Raw genomic sequence first — 25,599 nt, 5'->3', positions numbered from 1 at the left:
AGCTCTTTGTCCCAAACACACACACAAGGGGCAATTATATCAACCCACTTCCCATCACCACCACTGAGATATTTAAAGCATTTCCCTCATGTTCCTTCTTACATGATCACAACATGGATGTGGCCCAGACTGTGGAGGCAGAGAGGAGGATAGATAATTACATAGATTCCAACTCAGAAGAATTGGGGTTTGAGCCCCAGATCTACCACTGAGTCATTTTATGACCTTGGACAAATTCAAGTTTTGCTCAGAGACCTAAAAGCGCTGGGAGGGCAGAGCTAAGTCAGTTTCACTTGCCATCGAGTCTTCAGCATTAGCCCAGGGTCAGGTACCTAGCCAACTCACAGTAATGTGAAGAAATGGACATAAACAGAAAGGTTAAGTAATTTGCCTTTAGCTCAGCAAAGAAAAGGGACAGAGACAGGACTTGAACCTGGTGTGCCCAGCTCTAAAGCCTATATTCTTAACCATCACTCTAGTCTCTTGTAGCAGCCCTGGGAGTCAGTTCAGTGCTTGACAGAGGGACTCATATGAGCTGAGGGGTGGATGCAACACCCTTAGCTTTTAAATGGAGAAACTGGGCCTCAAGCAGGACCTAGCATGAAAAATACCTTTATGCAAATGGCCAAACTGCCCGTCATTCCCGGTTGACAACTTAGAAACAGGTACCCATCTGGGTGGGCACTTGCTCTGGCCAGATGGGAGCAGAGTTGCAGCCCACCTTGACCCTGGACCAGGAGCCTGTGTGCAGCGCACAAACTGCATGTCTGTGGAAGGTGGCCCTGGGTGTGCCCAAGGTTCACACAGAGCCAGGATGAGCACTCGGGGTTCTGACCTCTAAGGGTCAGCAAGGTCTTGACCCTGTCGTGGGGGTCCTTCTGGCAAGGTGGTAGGATTGAGGAAGGGGGTGCTGAGACCACACCTGGAAAAAGGGTGGAAAAGAGTCTAACCCTAGACTCTCTGGTGCCCCTTCTCCCAGAGCCTATTCCTAGTGGACAAGGAGAAGTGTTGGAGCACCTTCTCCCTCCCTGTGAAAAGCATGTGCTCCGGGATTCAGCCTCCTCCTTCGAGGCTCCTGCTGGACTTGGGAGGATTTCCACGCTGAGACTGAAAGCAATTCTGAGAGCCAGTCACCAATCGGAAGGACCTAAGATTTCATAAAACCCAATTTCCATATTTCAAAAATGGGAAAACTGATGCCAAGGTCACACAGCTATGTAAGGGTAGAGTTGGAAGTCCATTCCAGAACTGAAGGATTATTTCCCTCTCTGTAAAGAATACTGACAAAGAGTAGAGAACCATTTTAAAGGCTCAAGAGGGCACATTATCTAAAGACCCCTGAGGCCTGTTTAGTCACTAAGTTGAGTCTGACTCTTTGTAACCCCATGGACTGTAGCCCACCAGGCTCCTCTGTCCATTGGATTTTCCAGGCAAGAATACTGGAGCGGATTGCCATTTCCTTTTCAGGGGATCTCCCCAACCCAGGGACCAAACCCACCTCTCCTGCATTGGCAGGCAGGTTCTTTACCACTGAGCCACCTGGGAAAAACCCCTGCCCGTGGGGCTAGGAATCAGCTCTTTCCATTTCTTTATAGAAAAAAAGCAGGGGAAGCCCTGGAGGGAAGAAAAGTCCTTTAGCTCTTCACAGGTCTGGAAACTGCTGAGACCCTTGCCTGCCTTGTCTGAGCCTGAGAAGTGGCTTCGGTTGCAAGTGTGGACTCCAGAGCCATGCTGCCTGAGTGAGATTCTGGTGTGGTTGTGGGTCAGTTGGTGGTTTAACCTCTCTAGGCCTCAGACCTGATCTGAAAAATATGGATTCTGCCTGCCTCAGAGGGTTGTTCAAAGGATTGAATGAGATCAGTCATGTAAACGCTGGGCACACTGCCTTGTTTGAGATAAGCGCTACATACATGTTAGCTGGCCTTATGGTTTCATTCTTGGTGTGAAACTCAGGATCCTCCACAAACCAGTCCTTACTTATTCCTTCAGCTTCTTGCATCATGTACCCCAACCTCTACACACAAGCCTTGCACATTATATGTCTTATGAGCTAGTTACAAAATGCACCCCCTTCTGTGGGCTGGTGTAAGATCTGCAAGTGGCCAGGCTTGTCAGCTTCCACCTGCCCCTTAGCCTTTGTTCGGTGTGTGAACCTACACTGCAGGCTGCAGTCCTGACCATGGGCACCAGCCATGCCAGACCGCCTGGTGGTCCTCAGGGCTCCTGCTTACTTGGGGTTCAGGCAGCAGGTCTCAGAGACTGAACACTGGGCTCAGGGTCAGCTCTCTGGTCTGGATTCCTGGATCTCCCTTCCCTGGGGCTTCAGGCAAATGCGTTCACTGCCCTGTGTGCTTCAGTTTCCTTGTCTGTAAAATGAAGATAACACAAGAACCTACTTCATAGTTTCATAGGGTTTTGGGGAGAAAGTCCCCTTCTCAATCCTAGTGGGGGGCTTTTAGTCCCCAGAAATAAGGGGAATGGCACTTCACCTCCATCTCTTCTCTTCCTCTTCCTGAGGGAGGGGACGGAACTTATCTGATGGGTTAACCAGGGGTAAGGAGCAGAATTCATTGGGCTGGCCCTCCTGGCACAGCCTGTTAGATCTGCTACCCTCAGGAAGGGTCTGTTCTGGCCTCCTCTCCTCCACTTGGTATGCCTTCTCATTTGCTGCTCGGCTTGTGGCTGATTTTTGTTGTTCAGTCACTCAGTTGCATCCGACACTTTGTGATCCCACGGACTGCAGCATGCCAGGCTTCCCTGCCCTTCACTATCTCCAGAGTTTGCTCAAACTCATGTCCATTGAGTCGATGATGCCATCCAATCATCTCGTCCTCTGTCGCCCCCTTCTCTGCCTGCCCTCAATTTCCCCTAGCATCGGGGTCTTTTCCAATAAGTTGGCTTTTTGTATCAGGTGGCTGAAGGACTGGAGTTTCATTTTCAGCATCAGTCCTTCCAATGAATATTCGTGGTTGATTTCCTTTGGGGTTGACTGGTTTGATCTCCTTGCTGTCCAAGGGACTCACAGGATCTTCTCCAGCACCACAGTTCAAAAGAAACAATTCCTTAGCACTCAGTCTTCTTTACGGTCCTACTCTCACATCCGTACATGACTACTGGAAAAACCATAGCTTTGACTAGATGGACCTTTGTTGGCAAAGTGATATCTCTGCTTTTTAATATGCTGTCTAGGTTTGTCATAACTTTACTTCCAAGAAGCAAGCATCTTTTAATTGTGGATGGTGGGGAAGTTGAATTTTGGGGTGAAGTATAAGGCCAATTTTAGCCACAGCTGCAAGCTATGCCTTCCAAATCTTGTTTCTATCAATAATAAAGCTAACATTCTGACCTCAATCTTTCTGATCCCTGTATCTCCTCCTACGTGGCTGGTAGTAGGCTGTGAGTGGGAGCAGAAGCATGATGAATTATCACCCCTACATCTCCAGGGGAGATAATACATTAAAAATTATTAGAATAGGGTCTGACAACTTGTAAAATTCCATCCATGCTTATATTATTATAATCACTGTTGTTACTTAACAGTATTATTCTTTTGTTTGAGAATGTTTTGCCAATTTCTTTATCTGACTAACTCCCACTCACCCCTCAAGATCCATCTCACTGCTCCCTGAGGGCAAACATGGGCTAAGCCCATTGCAGGTCCCCAGTTGATGCCTGGGACAAAGTACTTGCTGAGTGAGCATTTGAGCATGGGGCAAGGGAGATAATGAAGGACAGGGAAGCCTGGCATGCTGCAATCCATGGGGTCACAAAGAGTCCACCGAGCCACTGAACACCAACAAGGGAGACAGTGGGAGGTGAGGCTGGGGAAGAGCTTCCTGAATGCCATGCCCACCTTGAAGACAAGGGTGAAGAGTATAGGTTCTGATGGTATTTAGGGAGGCCCCAAAGGATTGCACATGGAACTGACACTATTCCATCAGCGGTTTAAGAACTAAGACTGGCACCTATGAAGTTCTTGATTCAATCACAATGTTTTGCTCCTCCAGACTCCCCAGCCCCTAATTCTGGGTAACTGTCCCACAGAGGCCTGTCTTCACTGTAGAATTAATTATTAAAATCAACTCACTATCAACTCTAACTTTGAAAGGCTACTTGAAGGGACAGAGATGGGGAGCAGTCTCCACAGACATCTAGCCATCTGGCCTTTTCTGCGGAACCTGGCTGGGAAGCTCATTTGAATAATTGGTTTTGGCGGTGTGCACTCGTGGGTTAGACACCTGATTATGCTGCCAGCCCCGGTGTCCTTTCAGCCTCTGTGGGAACATCACTCAGGTTATATAAAATGGGAGAGAGTCTCTGGGAGGCAAGGCTTGGTCTGGCCCCTGTGTCACTTGCGCTTCCTCTTTAAAAACTATGTGACTTACATACTGTGTGACCTTGAGCAAGTTACTTGGCCTCTCTGTGGCTTGGTTTCCTCTTTGTTCAAAGGAGGAGTGTGATTTGCCCAGTCTATGGTTCTCAGAGAAAGAAGGGCGGTGGGGTGGTTGGAGTGTGGGGGTTGTGACTTAGCAGGAATGCAAGTGGAAGGATTGAGGTCTACAAGAGGTCAATGTCAGATAGCGATGGGCAAGTAGGTTGTACCAGGAGAAGTATGTCCCCAGAACTAGGCTTGTGATGATTCCTTCCTTCTCTTGTGCCACTAACTAGCTCTATGAACTTAAGGGAGTTACCGAATCTACCTATGCCTCAGACTCCTCATCTGTAAAATGAGAATAATAATAGAGTTGTTCTAAGAATTAAATAAAGCAATACATGCAAAATACCTAGACTAAGGCAAGATCCGGGAGAGTCAATAGGCTATTTATCATCGCCATTATCATTGCCATCACTCCCAGCATCATCTACATCATTATTGTTGTCATCGTCATCAGCACCACCATCATCCCATCATCACCATCACTATCATCACCATCGTCATCATCAACACTCATCATTATATGTTTTCCATCCTGGACATCACGTCTCAAACATAGACCATGATGAACATCTGGAGCATGTTCAGAAGACAGCAGGAAGGACGGGGAGAGGACTGGATTTCAGATCACATATGAAAAGTTGTAAACCTTTGGGGATGTTCAGCCAGGAGAACAGGAGCTGACAGTGGTTGGAGTGAGTGAGGAGTAAGGAGGCATGGGGACATAGAATCCTCAAATAGCTGAAATGCTACCACGTGAAAGATGGATCAAACATGACTAATCCTTCAAGGGCAGAAAGCAGAAATGATGGCTGACAGGTTAGGCGTGGATATAAACACCCTCTAATAGTCAGAGCTGGCATCAGTGTGGCACTTCTTAAGGTTCCCCTGCCCTAGGTGGGGCCCTGGACAAGCTACCTCTGAGGCCCCATCACACTCCAAGGCTGACGAGGCTGAGAAGGCAGCAGGTGGTGGGGGGCAGAGGGGCATGAGACCTGTGTGCGGAAGGAGGCATAGTGAGAAGGGGCTGGCAGATACTGCTTGGTGAGGCAACTTGCAGTGGATCTTTGTGCTCACTTCCAGTTGATGAAAAATGCAGTTTTATGCTTGTCAAAGAACAAATAGAATACTGACACATATTTTTTACATAGCTAATTTTGTTTTCCATTCTATTTCGGACAGTTAAGAGTGTTTCCTTCTTTGGCTATTGAGGTGAGTGGGGTTGGTCGGTTACAGCGTCTGTACATGCCTATGTGTACGTGTCTCTATGTGTATATCTATATGCGTGTTATGTTTGTGTTTGTAAGTGTGTGTATGTGTGTGCTGGAAATACCTCCCCTGGTGTTTTACCCTCTGCCATATGTAATGATGATTGCTGTAAAAATCTCTCCTTATATCCCTTCTATGTCTGGTGGACTATATACATTCTTTAAAAACCTTCCCTCATCACCCTTAGTCAGAAGGAAGCACTCCCTGCTTTCAGGATAGAGTGTAGCCATGGGTTTAATTTGTAGCAGGCTAGGCCTGGCCAGCTTGGATTCATAAACCTGACCTGACCCTTCCTGCTAGGGGAAGCAGGGCAAGTTCTTTGGTATCTCTGGGCCTCAATTTGCTCCTCTAATTAAAAAGGGGCCATAATACTATGTCCACCTCAGGGTTGTTTTGAGTGTTAGCAGGGATGATATATATAATGTGTGGTTAGTAGGCACTTAGACACTAGCTCTGATGATGTCCAGGCTTCCACAGCATGACACACACACCCCTCTAGTACAAATACTGAGCCTCTTATTGCCAAAGGCTGCCTCTCATCTCCATCTGCTTCCCTAAGGCGCAGCACAGGGCCTGACACTCAGCAGGCCCTCGACAAACCTTAGTTAAATTGGATTTACTGCGCTGGAGCATTCTTTGCTACGTAAAGCTCACCAGGGCCAACAGACAGAATGTGTTGCAAGTCTGCGGGTTGTAGCAGCATCCGTTTCCACTGCGGGGTCTGCAGCGCCGTGCGATAAAGCTGAATCATTTCTGCACCACCCGTGGAGGTCTGTTCCTCTCCCCCACCTCCACACTCTCAAGAAGCACTGAGGCTTCCCAAAGATGAGAAATTTCACAGCATCCTGATATCTTTTGGGTAACTGCGTATTTTATGATGACTAATAGGCAATTACTATGGTAATATTGCAATTCAGCATGTGTGAGATTTGGGAAATGAGAAATTATGGGTAACTATGTTGGACTCATTTCTATGGTAACAAAAAGTAATTGTCATTAAATACCAGTTATATGGAGGCTGTACCTGGTAATTATAGATTTTTATGCCCAGAAACATAAATAAAACCAATAAATTTATTCAAAGGTCTACGACTGTTTACTTATACGTGACTCTATGGAATACACAATGACAAGCACCTAATTAAGAAATGCAAACTTAATGCAGAGTTTCATATTGTCATATGGAGATGGAGAGTCTGTTTCTCAGCTGCAAGGAAAACTGCACATCACACAGCCTCAGTGGGGTACAGGTAGGGAAGGAGGGTGTCTCCTCTGCAAAGGAAGTGATGGGGAGGAGGAGGTGACGGAGAGAGAGAATACGGGCTGCACTGTGCGGGGACGGCCAACCTCCTGCAGGACGGCGAGAGCCACCAACAAGCACAGGCCAACTCAGCCCGTCACCCTGGACCCCAAAGGCCTGCCGACCTCTGCCTGTGGCTCTTGTCTCTGTAAGCGCCTGAAGTTACAGAGTTTATCCCTCCATCCTTCCAAGCCTGGGATTCCCCCCTAAACCTCTCCAAAGATGCTCAAATTGCATTGGTAGATTATACCACTATTTTTACATTGTGATAAAAGGCACACAACATAAAATGTACCATTTTAATCATTTTTAAGTGTACAATTCAGTGGTATTAAGTATGTTTACAATGTTGTGCAACCATCACCACCAGCTATCTCCAAACCTTTTCCTTCTCGTAAAACTGAAACTCTATATCCATTAAAAGATAAGTCTCCTCCCCCAGCCCCACCAGCCAGCCCTTGGAAATCACCATTCTACTTTCTGCCTCTATGATTTGGACTACTCTTAAGCACTTCATATTAGCGGAATCATAAAATACCCGTCTTTTTGTGTCTGGCTTATCTCGCTTAGCATAACGCCCCCCAGGTTCATCTGTGCTGTAGCTGTACCATTCTTGACAGAGCCTATCTCCAGGGCCTCTGCTAAATGATGAGAAGTATCCTGCACTTCATTTTCCTCTTCCAAGAGAGCAGAGGGGAACTGAAGCTGGGGAGAGAAGGGTCTTGCCCCAGGAAGAGAAGGCTTAGGAGAGTAGGTGAAGCTGGTCCACTAGTTCTCTGCTTCTGCCTCCAGCCTGTAGGACACAGGCAGTGTCTGGCAGTGGAGGGAGCCCTGGACACACCAAGGGACCTTAAACACAGCTCTTCACTTCTGCAGACTTGGTTTCCCCTTTGCTCAAATGGATATGATAAAAACTGACTTTCCTTTCTCAAAGAGTTGTGGTAATGATCCACGGTGGTTTCTAAGTATAATGCCCTGTACAAGAACTAAGCGTGGCTCTGAACCCAAAGTTCACTAAATCATTCGAGCAGTTCATTGTAGTGTTTATGTCACAACAGCGTAAGATCAAAACAACCAGGGTTAGGAGGCTGAGTTGCTGAAAGTAAAGGGTTGGGAGCCGAGGGCATCTGGTGATGATTGCGCTACCTGTGGACGCAGCTCCAGGCAAGAATACTGGAGCGGGTAGCCATTTCCTTCTCCAGGCGATCTTCCCAACCCAGGGATCAAATCCATGTCTTCTGCATTGCAGGCAGATTCTTTACCGTCTGAGCCACCAGGGAAGCCCCTGTGCCATTTCCTAGTTACTAAGCACTGCTCTGGAGTTTATTGACTCGCATGGATAATTATATGTCAAAGACTGGTTCTGTCCTGGGCTGTGTGCCAGGCTTTGGGGATAAAATCCTGACTTCAGGGAGCTTACGGTCTAAAGGTGGGGACAGTCATTCAATAAATAAACACATGATTACAAGCTGGGGCAAGGGCTCTGAAAGGATAGTTCTGAGTGCTCTGAAAGAGGATAATGGGAAACCTAATTTATATTGGAGAATCTAGGCAGGCCTTTCTGTGTGTGTGTGTGTGTGTGTGTGTATATTAGTCGCTCAGTCATGTCTGACTCTTTCTGACCCCGTGGACTGTAGCCTGCCAGGCTCCTCTGTCCATGGATTTCTCCAGGCAAGAATACTGGAGTGGGCTGCTATTCCCTTCTCCAGGGGGTCTTCTCGACCCAGGGATCGAACTCATATCTGCCGTATTGCAGGCAGGTTCTTTATATTCTGAGCCACTAGGGAAGCCTGGCCTTTCTGTGAAGTGACATTAAATCTCAGACCTAAACTGCAGAAAATGGCCAGTGTTATTAGAGTGTAGTAAGTGAGACAGAGACAGCAAAGACAGGGCTTCCCTGGTGACTCAGTGGTAAAGAATCCACCTGTCAATGCAGGAGACAGGGGTTCGATCTCTGGGTCAGGAAGATCCTCTGGAGAAGGAAATGGCAACCCACTCCAGTATTCTTGCCTGGGAAATCCCACAGACAGAGGAGCCTTGTGGGCTATAGTCCATGGGATTTCTAAAGAGTCAGACACAACTTCAGTTCAGTTCAGTTCAGTCACTCAGTCGTGACCGACTCTTTGCGATCCCATGAATCGCAGCACGCCAGGCCTCCCTGTCCATCACTCAACTGAATTGAGTTTACTCAAACTCATGCCCATCGAGTCGGTGATGCCATCCAGCCACCTCATCCTCTGTTGTCCCCTTCTCCTCCTGCCCCCAATCCCTCCCAGCATCAGGGTCTTTTCCAATGAGTCAACTCTTCACATGAGGTGGCCAAAGTATTGGAGTTTCAGCTTCAACATCAGTCCTTCCAATGAACACCCAGGACTGATCTCCTTCAGGATGGACTGGCTGGATCTCCTTGCAGTCCAAGGGACTCTCAAGAGTCTTCTCCAACACCACAGTTCAAAAGCATCAATTCTTCGGCGCTCAGCTTTCTTCACACTCCAACTCTCACATCCATACATGACCACTGGAAAAACCATGGCCTTGACCAGATGGACCTTTGTTGGCAAAGTAATGTCTCTGCTCTTTAATATGCTATCTAGGTTGGTCATAACTTTCCTTCCAAGGAGTAAGCGTCTTTTAATTTCATGGCTGCAATCGGAGCTAACAAACAAAAGTGAGACAGACCGTATAGTTGGCCTGTGTTTTTATTAGATGCCATAATACTGTTGCTATCTCCTGTTACACCAGCTCCTGTTATGCAGGGCTGCCAGAGAGCGTACGGTGGCTGCTATAACTCTGGTTCTCTCTACTCCTCCCATAAGCCAGAGTTTGGGAGCACACATAGGAGTCTAGTAAGTAAACACTGCTGCTCTTTTACATAAAGTACATCATCTATCATGGGACAGGTGTCATCACCAGCCATTAAGTGCTAGAGTGCACCTTGTCTATTTTACTATAAATACCATGGTATTGGTACTTGTATTATTAAATATAGGGCTTCTCTGGTAGCTCAACTGGTAAAGAATCCACCTGCAATGCAGCAGATCCTGGTTCGATCCCTGGGTTGGGAAGATCCCCTGGAGAAGGGAAGAGCTACCCACTCCAGTATTCTGGCCTAGAGAATTCCGTGGACTGTATAGTCCATGGGGTCACAAAGAATCAGACAGCTTTGTATGGTCAAAGCTGGGAAATCTGATTCCTCTTTCTAGATTTGATTACATGGTTCTTTAGCATAGGAGAAGAAAAAGAGAAGGAAAAAGAGGAGGAGGGTTGGGGGGAGAAGAGGCACCTGGAGGGCATGGAGTAGATTTTTATTATTTTCAAGCACAGAAAGCTTCACAAAGATCCTTCTTCACAGAGTTGCTGCTAGCATTAAATGAGACACATGTGTGAGTGCCTGACATGGCACTGGTGAGCAGGCAGAGTCCTTGGGCTGGCATTTTCCAGGTGTTTTATAGCCCTTGACACCCCTGGGGACAGGGTGGTAGTGGGGCAGGTGAGGGCCAGTGGGGAAAGGGGTTTCTTTGGGAAACACTGAACACTTTATTCCCCTCTTGGGATTTCTGTTTACTGGCATATTCAAAATGGAAAAATCTTAGTGTAGAAGAGAGTGTTTAACTTTGCCTAACTGTATGTTTCCCTTAATTTACTTGAACTCTGAATCCATTCTCCCCCTACAATGCCTGGGCAAGTCCCACCAAACCATGGGACGCTGTGCTGTGGCCAGTAGGGTAGCTCTGTGAGGGGCTGGCCTACAGAACCCCTAAGGTACCTTGAAGCTCTCCATTTGTAGACTTGATTATTATTTTTCACATCCTCCAAATATTTAATGGTGAATTTTCATGATTGATAGGTTTTTTGTTGCTACTCAGAGCTGTTTTAGCAAGAGGATTAATGCCTGTGGTTAGAGATTTTCTTCAGCTCTTGTAATGAGAATCACATACTCTCTCTGGGAGAAGGCTGGGCTTTTAAACTTCAGTACAGCACCATTTCTGAGGGGCGGAATTCTTTTATCCTGAAAGCCCCAAATCATAAAACTTGGACAGCTTGGGGACATACAGGAAACAGTTACCTCCCCAGCACCACCCGCACTGGCCATCTGAAGCCCAGAAAGAGGAGGCATTTTGGCCAAGGTCAAAGACCTCTTTCCAACTGGTCATCCCCGGACAGCAGATGATGACATAAATAAGTACGTGGACTGGACAGTACTGACCTCTCTCTAACCATGGCTGCTCTTGTAATTAAACAGAAATGTTAACATCAATCAAATGGTCCTTCCACTACCATTATCGCCAACATTGCATTCTGTCCAGGAAAGGTGGAAAGGCACTGCTCCCAGGCCTGCAACAGCCATAAAAACCTGCCAGTGCTAATGAACCATCACTTGAGCCAATTAAGAAGAAGCAAAACTGTCTTTAATTAAGGCATCATGCATCCCATGGGTTCTCTCTAACTCATACCCAGGGGTACTAGGAAGCCTCTGTGGATCCAACTGCCACACTCTGGGAAAGCATTAAACCAGCTCTGTTTCAAAAGGACCTGATGGGATGTCAGGAAATGTGGGTTCTGGTCTGAGTTCTGCCACTGACCTTGGGCAAGTCCCATTTGATCTCTGAATCTCAGTGCCTTCATCAGGAAAGTCATTTCTCTCTTTTTTTTTTTTCTTGTATCCACCAAACTCTTTTTGAGCATCTACCACATGCTGATCCCTGATGATAGGCACTGGGGAACACAAGGACCATTAAGGCTCAGTGTTTTCCCTCTGGTGGTTTTAGGACCACGGGGTCCTTGCAGTGGGGTAAGACACATTCAATATCCAAGCCTGTGGGAGCTCAGAGAAGGGAATGGCCAATTCTGTTTGGGGGATTGGGGGATGTTTTTCGGAAGAAGAGGTACAAGCTGATTTGTAAGGAAGGATTAGTGAGATGAGGGGTCTTCCCTGGTAGTTCAAAGAGTAAAGAATCTGCCTGCAGTGCAGGAGATCTGAGTTTGATCCCTGAGTTGGGAAGATCTCCTGGAGAAGGGAATGGCTATCCACTCCAGTAGTCTTACCTGGAGAATTCCATGAACAGAGAAGCCTGGTGGGCTACTGTCCGTGGGGTCACTGAGCAACTAACACAAAAACACACAAAGTGAGATGAGGAAGGGACTAGGAAGCCCTGGACAGAGGGCCTTTATGAAGGTGAGGTATCAGTCCCCAACAGGACCTGTGTAAGGAACCAGGCCTTCCTTAGAGTGGCCAGAGCAATGATTCTAAGACTAGAGGGTGGGGGGTGAGGCAACAGGTCACACAGAGTCTTGCATCAAAGCTGGGGAGCTTGAATATCACCTTGGGAATTCTAGGACCAATCAGCTCTCAAGTTGTATAATTTGGGCAGTGAAGTTAGTCAACGATTTACTGGTTGTAAGACTTTGGGCCCGTGTGTTGCCTCAAAGGTGAAATACGGCTAATAACGCACTCTTTCTCAGAGGATTCAATGTTCTCTCAGCAGATGGTTCCCCGGGCAGTGGAATTTTTGGCTGTAAATTATGGGGCTAAGCCAGGAGAAAGAGTTCAAGATGTGAAGTGCATGAGTGAAGTGTGGGGCCAGCCAGTATGCTCACACCAAAGAGAAATGCTGCCCACGTGATGCAGGCTGCCGCTCTCCTTCATTAATAATCTCCAAGAAGAAATCCAGAAACAAAATGGTAACTGTCATCACCACCATATGCTCAAAAGCACATTCATTGCTACTGTTTCTTTGTGAGCACTGATGCTCACAAGTGCCCTGCCAGGGAAGTAATTATTATCTTAATTATGCAAGAGAAACTGCAATGCATCAGAGAGGGAAAGTGAATTCCCCAAGGTTACCTAGGAAGTAGGCACCAAAACTGATACTAGGTCTCCTGGTTCCTGATCCAGCAAACTGCCCAGGAAACTCCAGCAAGTGATCTCACATGACTATGCATGAGCTAGCCAAGATCAGCCCATCACATCCTCAGGAGCTGGGGTGAAACTTCTGATGAACTCATGGGTGAAGAAAATTCCTCCTCAAAAACAGCCCCTTTTTCTTCTTGCTTTCATACCCCCACCCAAGCATTCTCCCCCATCCCTCACCTGTAATTGCCCAGGTAGACACCATCAGGATTGAGCATGGGTGCAATCTTGAAGACCAGGTGTTCCCGTAGGACACGAGCAATAGGGTGCTGGCTTATGAGGAAGTCAATGATCCCTGCGAAAAAGAGAAGCATCTGGGTTAGTGTCGACATGTTTCAGGAAGGAGGGAGCACCTTTCCTCAGCTGGGAAAAACAATGAGAGATCAATGGGTGATTTGGGGGCCTATGTTGTTAGCCACTGTGGGTACATGGCTATGAATTAGGGGTTGCCCAGTGAATTTTACAAATAATATCTCTGTTTCCAGGAGACAGCTCAAGACGTAATATTGAAGGTCAAGGCCTGGAGGACAGCATGTCCTGCTCAAGAGGACAGGAAGGGCCTCCAGGAAAAGACAGCATGTGAGCTATGCCTTGGAGTCTCGACAGAGATAGGGGAGAGGCAGGATAACTCTGAACAATAAAAGCAGAGTTGCTCCCTAATGTGTCCACTGCTAGCTAAAGGCTGACATTAGTTTGGATGATTGAGGGGTGAGGACCTTAAGAGGTCTCAGTCCTCGTGAGGCTGAAGGGTACACCAGGAAACAGAGAGAAGTCACAAAAAGACAGGGAGGTTTTGTCAATACCTCTGCTCCTTTCCCCACTTAAAGGGTCCTCTGCTTCCAGACTCCAGGGCTGGCTGCCTTCTCTGCTTCTCACTAGGACAAATACCACCTTGCCTCCCAGTCACCAGATTTAGGACTGTCTCCTCCATGACTCTCCTCCTATAGTCAGGCAGTCCCCAAGTCTCTTCTTTGAAAAGAGCAAATCTGCCCCTCATCTCCATCCCCCTGCCTCTCTTCTAGGCCACCATCACATCTGGCCTGGATGAGAGCAACCAGAGCTGGCCTAGGTGATAGCAACCACCTCTGGAAGGTGCCCTTATCACTACCGCCAGAGGGACTGTCCTGAAGTGCAAACCTGACCCTGTCACCACCTTTGTTGATGTCCTGGCCATGGCCTGCACACATCTACAAGGGAGGAGGTAAGAAAACAAGAACTGAGTCTTTGCCCTGATCCTCTTTTTCTCCATGTTTCTACTTATTCCTTGGAGACCTGAAAAAAATAGACAGAATGGAACTCTGGCATTCCATGAGACACCTGCCATGCTGGAAAGTGACAGGAGAGCACACAACCCTTCCAAAAGCACAGAAGGAGAACAGAGAGAGCCCTTCCCCTGCTGGAGAGAGCAGAAAATGTATCAAGGAGAAAGAAGCTTTGAGCTGGGCCCTGACAGATATGTAGGTTTTGACAGCCAGACAGGAGGAAGCAGCGGGGTAACTAAGAACAATCCATGTGCCCAGTGGCAGGCACTTAGCTCTTGGAATGATAAGTCACTCTGTGGCACGTTCCAGAGCTGCTGTGACCAGGGAGGGATATCTTGGGCTGAGAATCCATTGGCAGCCGAGAGCCAGTTGGACATCATTTACTGCATGGCTGACGCGGCGGTAGACCAGATGCCCTAATTTATTTGTTGGTTTTCATATGAAAGCTGTAGTTTGCCAGTAAATAGGCAGGGTAATGATGCCAAGCACCCTTGTTAGGGGCTAATAATTGCTTAATCTGTCCACTAATTGACCCCAGCTCCCGGGGCAGCCCTCCATCAAGGAGCCAGACATTGCTCAGGGCCTGGCCATACTGCCTCAGAGAATGGCTTCTGGAAATGGAGTAGTTCATTGTGAGCCATCCTCCTTCACAGATGACCAGATTAATTGGGCTGCAGATCAAGCAACTAATAAGAGGATGAGAGGAAACAAAGCCAGACTGGAGGCTGCAGCCACCCAGAGTGAGCATGGGGCAAGGAAAGCAGAAGTTTTAGATTCATCTCTTGGCTAGAGGTCAGACTCAGTTCAACAGGAATCTTTCGTATTGAGGAGGAAATTGGGAGGAGATCTTTCACTTTTATTTGGTGTGGGGAGGGGGTGGTAAGTGAAGTGGAAAATGAGGAGAAATGTCAGAGCAAGAGTGGAGAGGAAATGCCATCCCCCAGTATGGGCCAAAAGCATGGAATGGACGAAGGAAGCAGAGAGTGTGAGGACTTGGAGATCTGCATGGACTCCTCATTGGTTGTTAGTTTTCTCTGACCAGTTTCCTCAACCTGATATAGAGGTAGTGATCTGGAAGAATTCTGTGGGACTGACTTAGAACTCCTGTATTTTGACTGCTGGTCCCAGCACCTGAACATTGTAATGTGCTCTCATGAAAGTCACTTAGATCAAAGGTTGAAAGCAGTGGGGGTAGTAAAAATCAGAATGCAGCCTAGAATTAGGTGTTGTGGTCTTTGAAGTTGACTGACCGTGGGATCTGGGAACAAGGATACTGAATTGGAGAAGCCAACAAACCAGCAGTCAGAGAACCTGGCTTCTAGTTTTGGCTCATCTTTAAACTTAGATGAAAGAACACAGTGATTCCCAAGGATGCATCCCACAGTGACAGGTTATGATTCCACCTACTTCATTCCTTTACCTCAAAGTAGCAGAATCCACATCTGTCAAATGAGGAGACCACACTTCCTCCTTCTGGGAGACACAATCCACCCCCTGAAGATCAGTCTCTGCCCCTTCAGTTGTTGGCTTCAGTTGTTGGTTTGTTGGCTTCTCCAATTCAGTATCCTTGTTCCCAGATCCTATGGTCAGTCAACTTCATAGACCACAACACCTAATTCTAGGCTGCATTCTGATTTTTACTACCTCCACTGCTTTCAACCTTTGACCTAAGTGACTTTATGAGAGCACATTCAGTAAACACATTTGCAGATCCTTCATTAGGAAGGCAGAAGAAAGCAGGACTGGGGGCTAGAGAGGGTGGAGGAAGAGGAGGGAAAGTGGCAGAGTTTGGAAATGGAAGCTGGGTGGCCAACCTCACTGCCCTGTGCTGACCTTGCCTGGCCACGGTGACCAGCACCAAGTAAGCCACAACTAAAAGTTCAATGTTGCTGTTTCTCCCGCTGTACAGAGCCAGGCATGCAGCAGGAGCCCAATAAATGCCCATTGGTAGAGTAGCCCCAGGAATTCATTTGACCTGGACAAAGTAGAGTGTTAGTTGAGCTGATAATTACTCATTCTATAAACATGCGCAGGATCAGGTCCATGCCAGGAGCAGCTTGGCATTCCAAGATGCGTAATAGGTTCCTGCTCAGAGGGGTGCATGGGGGGAGAGCAGCTCCTACCAACAAGGGCTCTGATGGGTGTCAGGGAATGTTTGACGGGAGGATTTCTACGTGCTGTCTCTGATGAGTCCTTTGTCCCTCTTCAAGCGGAACAGCACGCTGCTCCCAGGGACTAAGGTCATTGTGTGAGGCAGGCTTGGGTCTCCTTTAGTAAACATTCTCTTTAGGACAAAACTGCTTAGTCTCGTTCCCCTTTCTTGAGATATGGATTGTGTCCTGACCTTGTGACTAACATTACCCCTGTTCCCTTGGTAACGGTTGCTGTACGTTTGGTTTTCTGATCTCTATCATTCCCAAAAGAAGTTTCTTGTATCACAGCCTATATATACTCATAAGAAAATCATTAAAGCACCTTTGCTCCACCAGAGCTTAGGTCCCCGGGTCTTTTTTGTCTCTCTCTCTCTCTCTTTCTCTCTCTCTCTTTCTCTCTTTCACTTTCTTATCGTCGACTCCGTACCACAAGGTTCCAGTCCATTAAAGGACCCCAACAGATGGGAACAGCACAAGGAGTCCTAGGAACCCCGAGGTCTCCTGACCCAGCCTGGGAGTCAAGAAGGTGTTGTGGAAACTTAAAGAATGAGTAGAGTGAACCAGATGATAGAGGTGCCAGGAGACAGTGTTCCAGGCGGGGGAAGTCTTACACAGAGATTAGGAGGCGAGACAGAAGACAACCTGTTTCTTAAGAGAGTTCTTCAGTTCCAGGTGGCATAGCTTCATGACTAAGGGCACAGACATTGAAACTGGACTAAACTGTGGCCTTAACCTCTCTGTTTCTCAGTTTCCTCACCAATTAAGAAGAAGAATAGTATTATAAGGATCTGAGTTAGTTAATGTGAGCAAAGTGCCCAGCACATAGGAAGTGTGTTGTTTACTCATTGCTCTTATTTGGTTTGGCTGAAGGTGTGGGGTGGGAGGATGTTGAGAGAGAAGCAGGAGAGGTAAATGGGGGCTTGCCGATCCTGCTGAAGAATATGAACAGCTCAGGAGAGCCATTGCCAAGGTCAGGGTCAGATCTGGCCTTTGGAGAGAGTTTCCCCTGGCTGCAGCCTGGAATGCAGTTTGGAGGGAAGTAATAATAATGGATGGATGTCCTGAAGGTGGACAAGGTGGTGGTAGGGGTGCAAACCTAGCAGAGAGCCAGCAAAGATAAAGAGGCTTGCAGTCAGAAACCAGGGTCTGGCATGGTGGTGACCTGCAGGGGCTCTGCAGTGACCAAGACCCAGAGAGTCACAAGGATGCCACTGATGGAGGGTAAGCATTGTGGATAGATGACGACACTGATGAGAAGACTACCTGTCTATCACCCCCAGGAGCAGCAGAAGTCTTGGCTTAAGTCATACAACCTTGGGGAAAGGTGACACCAAGATTACAGAGATTAAGTTTCTGGAACCTGGCAGAATGGGGCCTCGAAACGGAAACTGAGTGCAGTTTTAGAAATGTAAGGAAAATTGTAGTTTCAGTACCTCTGAGTGTGGGGGACTGAGGCTTGCATCTGCTGTGCAAATCTATCTTCTGTCCAGGCTGTGAGCTCCAGGAGGGCAAGGACACAGCTCCCGTTCTTGGCCAGGATTTTGTCAGCGCCCAGCTCAGCACTGGGGCAAGGCAAATGCTCAATATTTATGTGTGAAATGAATGAATAAAGATGGACCAGGGAATTTCCTGGCCGTCCAATGGCTAGGAATCTATGCTTTCACTGCTGAGGGCACAAGCTGAATCCCTGGTCAGGGAACTAAGATCCCACAAGCCATGTGATGCAGTCACAAAGAAAGAGAGAGATGGTTCAGTGACAGGTACTACTATGTTCAGTAGCTGGATTGAGTCCATTTTTCAGACACGGAAACCAAGTCAGGGTGGTGGCATCATTTGCTGAGTGTCTCCCAGGGGGGCCTGACTGGGATTCAGGTCCAGTTCTACTGGTTTCAAAGTGGTACCCTTTCCATGAAACCAAGATGGGATAAACCAGGAGTCTATTTGCATGGGATTTGCAAATTATTTGGATATATGCCTGCATGATTTTTCTCTAGAGAGTTCTGTGTAAAGTATTGCTGCTCTTCTCTACTAAGAGGAAGGATACACAGTAGGAAGAGCCCAGGCTTGAAGCAGGACATTTGGGGTCGGGTTAGGGGTATGTCTCTGCTGGGCTGAGTGTGGGTCATGTGACAGGGGTCCTCTAGGCTCTACCCTGACTGCCCTTAGCTGAGCCCAAGGACCCAGGTTATGGAATTCCAGGAAGGCTGGCCCTGAAGAGCCTGACATTCACAGAGTCTAAGTTCTCACCCCCCCTTCTCCAACTCTGCCCATTTCACAGATGAAAAGACAAGCTTGGGAAAGCAAAAGGCCCCATGACAACCCCTTCCTGGATCTAGTTTCATGTATATCTGAGGCTGTATGGGAGGGAGGGGGGAGGAGGAGATGAAGAAGAGGTGCAGGGTAGAGGAGGGAGGAAAATAGTGAGAGAGAGGAGGGAGGAAGGGGCCAAGGTCACCACTGCACTGTGGGCGATCTCAGCTTGGGCTTGGTCCTGGTGTCCTGGTGGTTGTGAGTGTGAGAGAGAGAGAGTGTGTGTGTGTGAGAGAGAGAGAGAGAGTGTGTGTGTCTTGGTGTCCTGGTGGTTGTGAGTGTGTGTTTGCACGCACATGCGGGTTCTCCCCATCCTTTGCGTGCCCCCACAGGACACCCCTGAGGAGTGAGCTCCCAAGAGAGGGCCTGGTGGGCCCCTTGGCACCTGGAGCGGGGCTCCATAAATCCTCACGGCAGGCCCTGGAGGACGAGGTTGGTGCTACTTCATAGGCAGAGAAAGAGGCTCTGAGAGTTGAGGACTTGATGGGGGTCCCAGTGAGGGGGTGAGAGTGATAGGACTCTGACTCAGGTGTCCCGGTGGCTGTGTGCAAGTCTGAAACCTCAGCTACGCCCACTGCCCAGCCGTCTCCAGAGGGGGAGTACCTCCCCATGGCAGCGTTTCACACAGGTGGGCTTAAGGGTTCATTTACAAAGGGCCTGGAGTGGACAAGTGCTCTGCAGATGGGACTTTTCAGTGAGCGATGTCCCACCAACTCCAGGAAGCTTCAGGGCAAGGACACTCCCTGGACCTGAGATCAAGTCCTGGCCAGACTTCTGACTTGCATCCCGGTCTCCCAGCAGGTAAATGGAAGGGCTCAGCTAATGGCTGTTCTGGAGAAGGAGCCGAGGAATGAAGGCAGATCTGCTACAGGAGTCACACACCTGGGTTTGGGTTCCCAGTGAGGATTAGAGGAAGCACGCCCCGCACCTGGAAGATGCCCCAGTAAGGCTGCCTCCTCCTCTATAAATAGTACTTACTCAGCGCTGACTGCACCCCAAGCACCATCTTACATTTTTATGGACACTAACTCATTTCATCACCACAACAACCCTCTGAGGCAGAATTCCTATTATTATTTCCCTTTTGAGAAAAAGGGACTGAGACACAGAGAGGTTGCGGGACCCCAAGGTCACCCTGTACCAAGAGGGAGGGCTGAGCTTTAGTTCCAGGCAGCGAGGCTCCAGAGACCCCGCTCACACACACACTGTCACAGGACCATGTGGGAATGACCTTGACCTCTCACATCGCAGCCTGAGAGGGAGGACAGTTCAGCTGCACAGAGGCCAAGAGTGGGGCTTTGGAGGAGCAGCCATCCCCCCACCAAGCAGAGCCTTGAGAAAGTCACAGCCCTGCCCCCCCTAAACGCCACCCATGCCGAGCTCTGCCACAACAGGACTTCACTCTGCTCCCAGCAGCAGATGCAGCAGCAGCTCGGCTGCGAGAACCGAGGTCCCAGCCAGATGGGGATGACCAGGCCTCACATGTCTGTCCTCTATTCAAGGTCACTGAGCCAGTTAATGGGGAAAAGGAGTTAACAGAACCAAAGGTTCTCATCCTCCCAGGCCTTAGATTCTACCACCCTCCCCAGAACAAGGGAGGCTGGGGTGGGGTCCAGCTGAGACGTGGGTCTAGGGAAGAGAGCCTGAGCTGAGCCCCATGTGGCTGTAGTCTGGGGTATCCCCAGGGGGCTGGGAGACCCTCGGGGAAGACCCTGCCTCCGTTCCTCACTGGTGAAGTGGGGGAATGCTGCCTGTGTTGAGCTGTCTCTGGAAGGATGAATTGTGCGTCTCAAGGGACAGTTACAGAGATGGGGACAGAGGAAGACCAGGACTTGGGAGACAGGCCCCAGGGCCACATCCACCATGAATTAGCTGTGTGATCCGGGGTACGCCACCTCACCCTGAGCCTGCACAGTCTCACCTGCCGTGCACATTGGCTGCTGTGGGCCAGCCTGAGCACTGTGTTCTTCCAGGTGAGAAGCTTGGCCTTCTAGTGCTTCCCACCCCTGAGAGGGTAAAGGCTTGGGAGACCCGGCTTCAAAGCTCTTCCTGCACTTTACTGACTGTGTGAATGGAGGTTCCTCTTTCTGAACTCAGATTTAGTATCCTAAGCCAAGACAGAGTTTGTTCCTCAAACAGTCCCACGAGATGAATAAGACAATGCCCATTTCACAAATGCAGAAAATGGCACTCTAAGATCCCGCCCGGGGCCTCAATAAGTTCAGGTTTAAAGGGAGAACAAAAAAAAAAAAAAATGCAAAACAAACATGTAACAAATCGGGGCAAAAAAGATGACTATTGAGCAACCCACAATGCAGACCCAAGGCAGGGGGCTGAAGGGAGTGGGCCAGGGGCCCAGTTTGGTTTGGTCGCTCTGTCGTGTCAGATTCTTTGCGACCCCGTGGGCTGCAGCATGCCAGGATTCCCTGTCCTTTACCATCTCCCAGAGCTTGTTCAAACTCATGTCCATCGAGTCAGTGATGCCATCTAACCATCTCATCCTCTGTCATCCCATTCTCCTCCCTCTTTCAATCTTTCCCGGCACCAGGGTCTTTTCCAGTGAATCAGTTCTTCACATCAGGTGGCCAAAGTATTGGAGTTTCAGCTTCAGCATCAGTCTTTCCAATGAATATTCAGTACTGATTTCCTTTAGGATGAACTGGTTGAATCTTCTTGCAGTCCAAGAGACTCTCTAAAGTCTTCTCCAACACCACATTCAAAAGCATCAGTTCTTTGGAACTCAACTCTCACATCCATACATGACTACTAGAAAAACCATAGCTTTGACTAGATGGACCTTTGTTGGCAAAGTACAGTCTCTGCTTTTCAATATGCTGTCCAGGTTAGTCATAGCTTTTCTTCCAAGGAGCAAACGTCTTTTAATTTCATGGCTGCAGTCACCATCTGCAGTGATTTTGGAGTCCAAGAAAATAAAATCTGTCACTGTTTCCACTTTCCCCCTATCTATTTACCATGAAGTGATGGGACCGGATGCCATGATCTTCGGTTTTTGAATACTGAGTTTTAAGACAGCCTTTTCACTCTCCTCTTTCACTTTCATCAAAAAGCTCTTTAGTCCCTCTTTGCTTTCTGCCATAAAGGTGGTGACGTCTGCATATCTGAGGTTATTCATATTCCTCCCAGCAATATGGATTCAAGCTTGTGCTTCATCCAGCCCAGCATTTTACATGATGTACTTTGCATAGAAGTTAAATAATCAGGGTGACAATATAAAGCCTTGACATACTCCTTCCCCAATTTGGGACCAGTGTGTTATTCCATGTCCAGTTCTAACTATTGCTTCTTGGCCTGTAGATTTCTCAGGAGGCAGGTAAGGTGGTCTGATATTCCCATCTCTTGAAGAATTTTCCACAGTTTGTTATGATCCACACAGTCAAAGGCTTTGGTGTAGTGAATAAAGCAGAAGTAGATGTTTTTCTGGAACTCTCTTGCTTTTTCTGTGATCCAACAGATGTTGGCAATTTGATCTCAGGTTTCTCTGCCTTTTCTAAATCCAGTTTGAACATCTGAAAATTCTTGGTTCATGTACTGTTGAAGCCTGGCTTGGAGGATTTTAAGCAGCTAGCGTGTGAGATGAGTGCAATTGTGCAGTAGTTTGAACATCCTTTGGCCCGGAGCACGTACTTGAAATGGACCTTGGGAGAGGAGGGGGTATTTGCCAGGTGGCAAAGAGTGGGCACAAGACCTCCTAGGCAAAGAAGCAGCAGATGCAGAAGCCCAGTGGTGGGAAGAAGAGAGTTCTTCCAGGGATTAGGTTGTGTGTGGGACTGGCATATAGTGAGATGTGGCAAGAGCCAGGTCATGGAGAATTGTCAATGTCATGCTGAGGAGTTTGGAGGTGACCTTGAGAAGGTGGTGGAAGGCATTCAAAATCTCTGCCAAAGAATAAAGAGTTGGTTGAAAAGCTGCAGGACAGCAGCTTTTGACAGCAGCTGAGTCCATTGATAAACTCAGCACCTTTCAGACTCCTTTTGGGGGAAGGCAGGTTCAATGGAGAGAGCGTCTGAGAACTACAGACTTCTCTGTGCTTCAGGCCTCATCTGTAAAAGGGATCATGACCCTGCCCTCTGTCTGCTGCCCACAGAGGGGGCAAGTATGGGAGTTTGGGCTGCCAGGGATAAAGTATCAGTAGTAAGGCTACTGTCTTTTCACAAACAAGGACAAAATAGTTGCATCTGATCAGCTGGGGGAATAGGGCTGCTGCCAAGATTAGTAACTGACAGATGGCTGCCAGTAAAGGAGGTGGTACAATCCGGACAGCCCTGGGAGAGGTTATTGCAAGGACAGGGGAAGAAGGAAGCTGGAAGGGAGATGCCAAGGAGGTAGCTAAGGTGGCTGACTGGGGAATCCAGAACCCCTAGCCAAGCCTCTGAGCTTCTTGTCTTTGGGTGATCACTCACTCCCTCTGAAGCTCAGGCTCCTTGTCTGAAACAAAGAGGGAGGCAGCAGTGCCTGACCACAGCCCTGTAAGAACTTGAACTGGGAAAAGAAGACCCTATGTGTTTGCAGACTGCCTTAGAGTTGACAAGTCAGATTACCTGCCTCCTCTTCTCAGATCCCCATGAGGAAGGGGGTGACATCTGTTGAGGGTCTGCTGCATGTCAGACACAGGACTGGGTGTTTGTTTACATTCATCTCATGCCAGCTTCATAACAGCCATCGCAGATAGGTATTGGTATATTGGGCTGCCCAAAATGTTCAGTTGACTTTTTCCATGAGATGCAATGAAAAACCCAAATGAAATTTTGGGCCAATCCATTATTATTATTTTTTACACTTGAGGAAACTGAACTGCTAGGAAGTGGCAGAGCCAGTATTTGACCCCAAGACTGTCTGATGGCAAATAGTCATTATTTCCAGAGCAGCATGCTGCCTCACCTCTATTGGTTTTATCATATCCTTTTGACCTCATGGCCATTTTGAGACAAAAATGAGATAAATTACTTAACTTCTCCAAAATTCTGTTTTTTCATATGTAAAAATGTAGCTAATATTAGTTTCTCTGACATAGAAAACTTAATATAATCAAATCAATCCAACATATTAGGTTAAATCAACAAAATAACATAAAATATGTAAAGTGCTTAGAATAGTGCTTGGCCAAGCTCCCCTGTCCTTTACCACCTCCCCAAGTTTGCTCAGATTCATGCCCATTAAGTTGGTGATGCCATCCAACCATTTTATTCTCTGCTGTCCCCCTCTCCTGCCCTCAATCTTTCCCAGCATCAGGGTTTTTTCCAGCGACTTTTCATATCAGGTGGCCAAAATATTGGAGCTTCAGTTTCAGCTTCAGTCCTTCCAGTGGATATTCAGTGTTGGTTTCCTTTAGGATTGATGGGTTTGATCGCATCAATTGATGATTGATTGCAGTCCAAGGGACTCTCTAAAGTCTTCTCCAACACCACAGTTCAAAAGCATTAATTCTTTGGCACTCAGCTTTCTTTATGGTCCAACTCTCACATCCATACATGACCACTGGAATAACCATACCTTTGACTATATGGACCTTTGTTGGCAAACTGATGTCTCTGCTTTTTAATATGCTATCAAGGTTTCTCATAGCTTTTCTTCCAAGGAACAAGTGTCTTTTAATTTCGTGACTGCAGTCACCATCTGCAGTGATTTTGGAGTCCAAGAAAATAAAATCTGTCACTGTTTCCACTTTTTTCCCATCTATTTGCCATGAAATGATGGGACCTCATGCCATGATTTTAGTTTTTTGAATGTTGAGTTTTAAACCAGCTTCTTCACTCTCCTCTTTCACCCTCATCAAGAGGCTTTTAAGTTCCTCTTCACTTGTTGCCATTCAGTTCAGTTCAGTTCAGTCGCTCAGTCGTGTCTGACTCTTTGTGACCCCATGAATCGCAGCACTCCAGGCCCCCCTGTCCATCACCAACTTCTGGAGTTTACTCAAACCCATGTCCATCGAGTTGGTGATGCCATCCAACCATCTCATCCTCTGTAGTCCCCTTTTCCTCCTGCCCCCAATCCGTCCCAACATCCAGGTCTTTTCCAATGAGTCAGCACTTCACATCATGTGGCCAAAGTATTGGAGTTTCAGCTTCAACATCAGTCCTTCCAATGAACACCCAGGACTGATCTCCTTCAGGATGGATTGGTTGGAACTCCTTGCAGTCCAAGGGACTCTCGAGAGTCTTCTCCAACACTATAGTTCAAGAGCATCAACTTTTCGGCGCTCAGCTTTCTTCACAGTCCAACTCTCACATCCATACATGACCACTGGAAAAACCATAGCCTTGACCAGACGGACCTTTGTTGGCAAAGTAATGTCTCTGCTTTTTAATATGCTATCTAGGTTGGTCATAACTTTCCTTCCAAGGAGTAAGCGTCTTTTAATTTCATGGCTGCAATCACCATCTGCAGTGATTTTGGAGCCCAAAAAATTAAAGTCTGACACTGTTTCCACTGTCTCCCCATCTATTTGCCATGAAGTGATGGGACTGGATGCCATGATCTTAGTTTTCTGAATGTTAAGCTTTAAGCCAACTTTTTCACTCTCCTCTTTCACTTTCATCAAGAGGCTTTTTAGTTCATCTTCACTGCCATAAGGGTGGTGTCATCTGCATATCTGAGGTTATTGATATTTCTCCCAGCAATCTTGATTCCAGCTTGTGCTTCTTCCAGCCCAGCATTTCTCATGATGTACTCTGCATAGAAGTTAAATAAGCAGGGTGACAATATACAGCCTTGATGTACTCCTTTTCTTATTTGGAACCAGTCTGTTGTTCCATGTCCAGTTCTAACTGTTGCTTCCTGACCTGCATACAGGTTTCTCAAGAGGCAGGTCAGGTGGCCTGGTATTCCCATCTCTTTCAGAATTTTCCACAGTTTATTGTGATCCATGCAGTCGAAGGCTTTGGCATAGTCAATAAAACAGAAATAGATGTTTTTCTGGAACTCTTTTGCTTTTTCAGTGA

At 47.6% G+C, this 25,599-nt stretch overlaps 1 protein-coding gene across 1 annotated transcript in view; it reads right to left on the bottom strand.

Moving 5' to 3' along the window:
* AGBL4 (AGBL carboxypeptidase 4) overlaps positions 1-25,599 on the bottom strand; it is a 1,406,543-nt gene that overhangs the window by 112,939 nt on the left and 1,268,005 nt on the right. Inside the window, exon 8 of the mRNA XM_043876377.1 lies at positions 13,096-13,210. Coding sequence (XP_043732312.1) covers positions 13,096-13,210 — 115 coding nt within the window. The remainder of the gene's footprint in view (positions 1-13,095; positions 13,211-25,599) is intronic.

Source organism: Cervus elaphus, chromosome 20 (assembly GCF_910594005.1).
Source record: "Cervus elaphus chromosome 20, mCerEla1.1, whole genome shotgun sequence".
Lineage (NCBI taxonomy): Eukaryota > Metazoa > Chordata > Mammalia > Artiodactyla > Cervidae > Cervus > Cervus elaphus.
The sequence above is the reverse complement of the archived record's forward strand: the minus strand, read 5'-3'. Positions and strand labels throughout refer to the sequence as shown.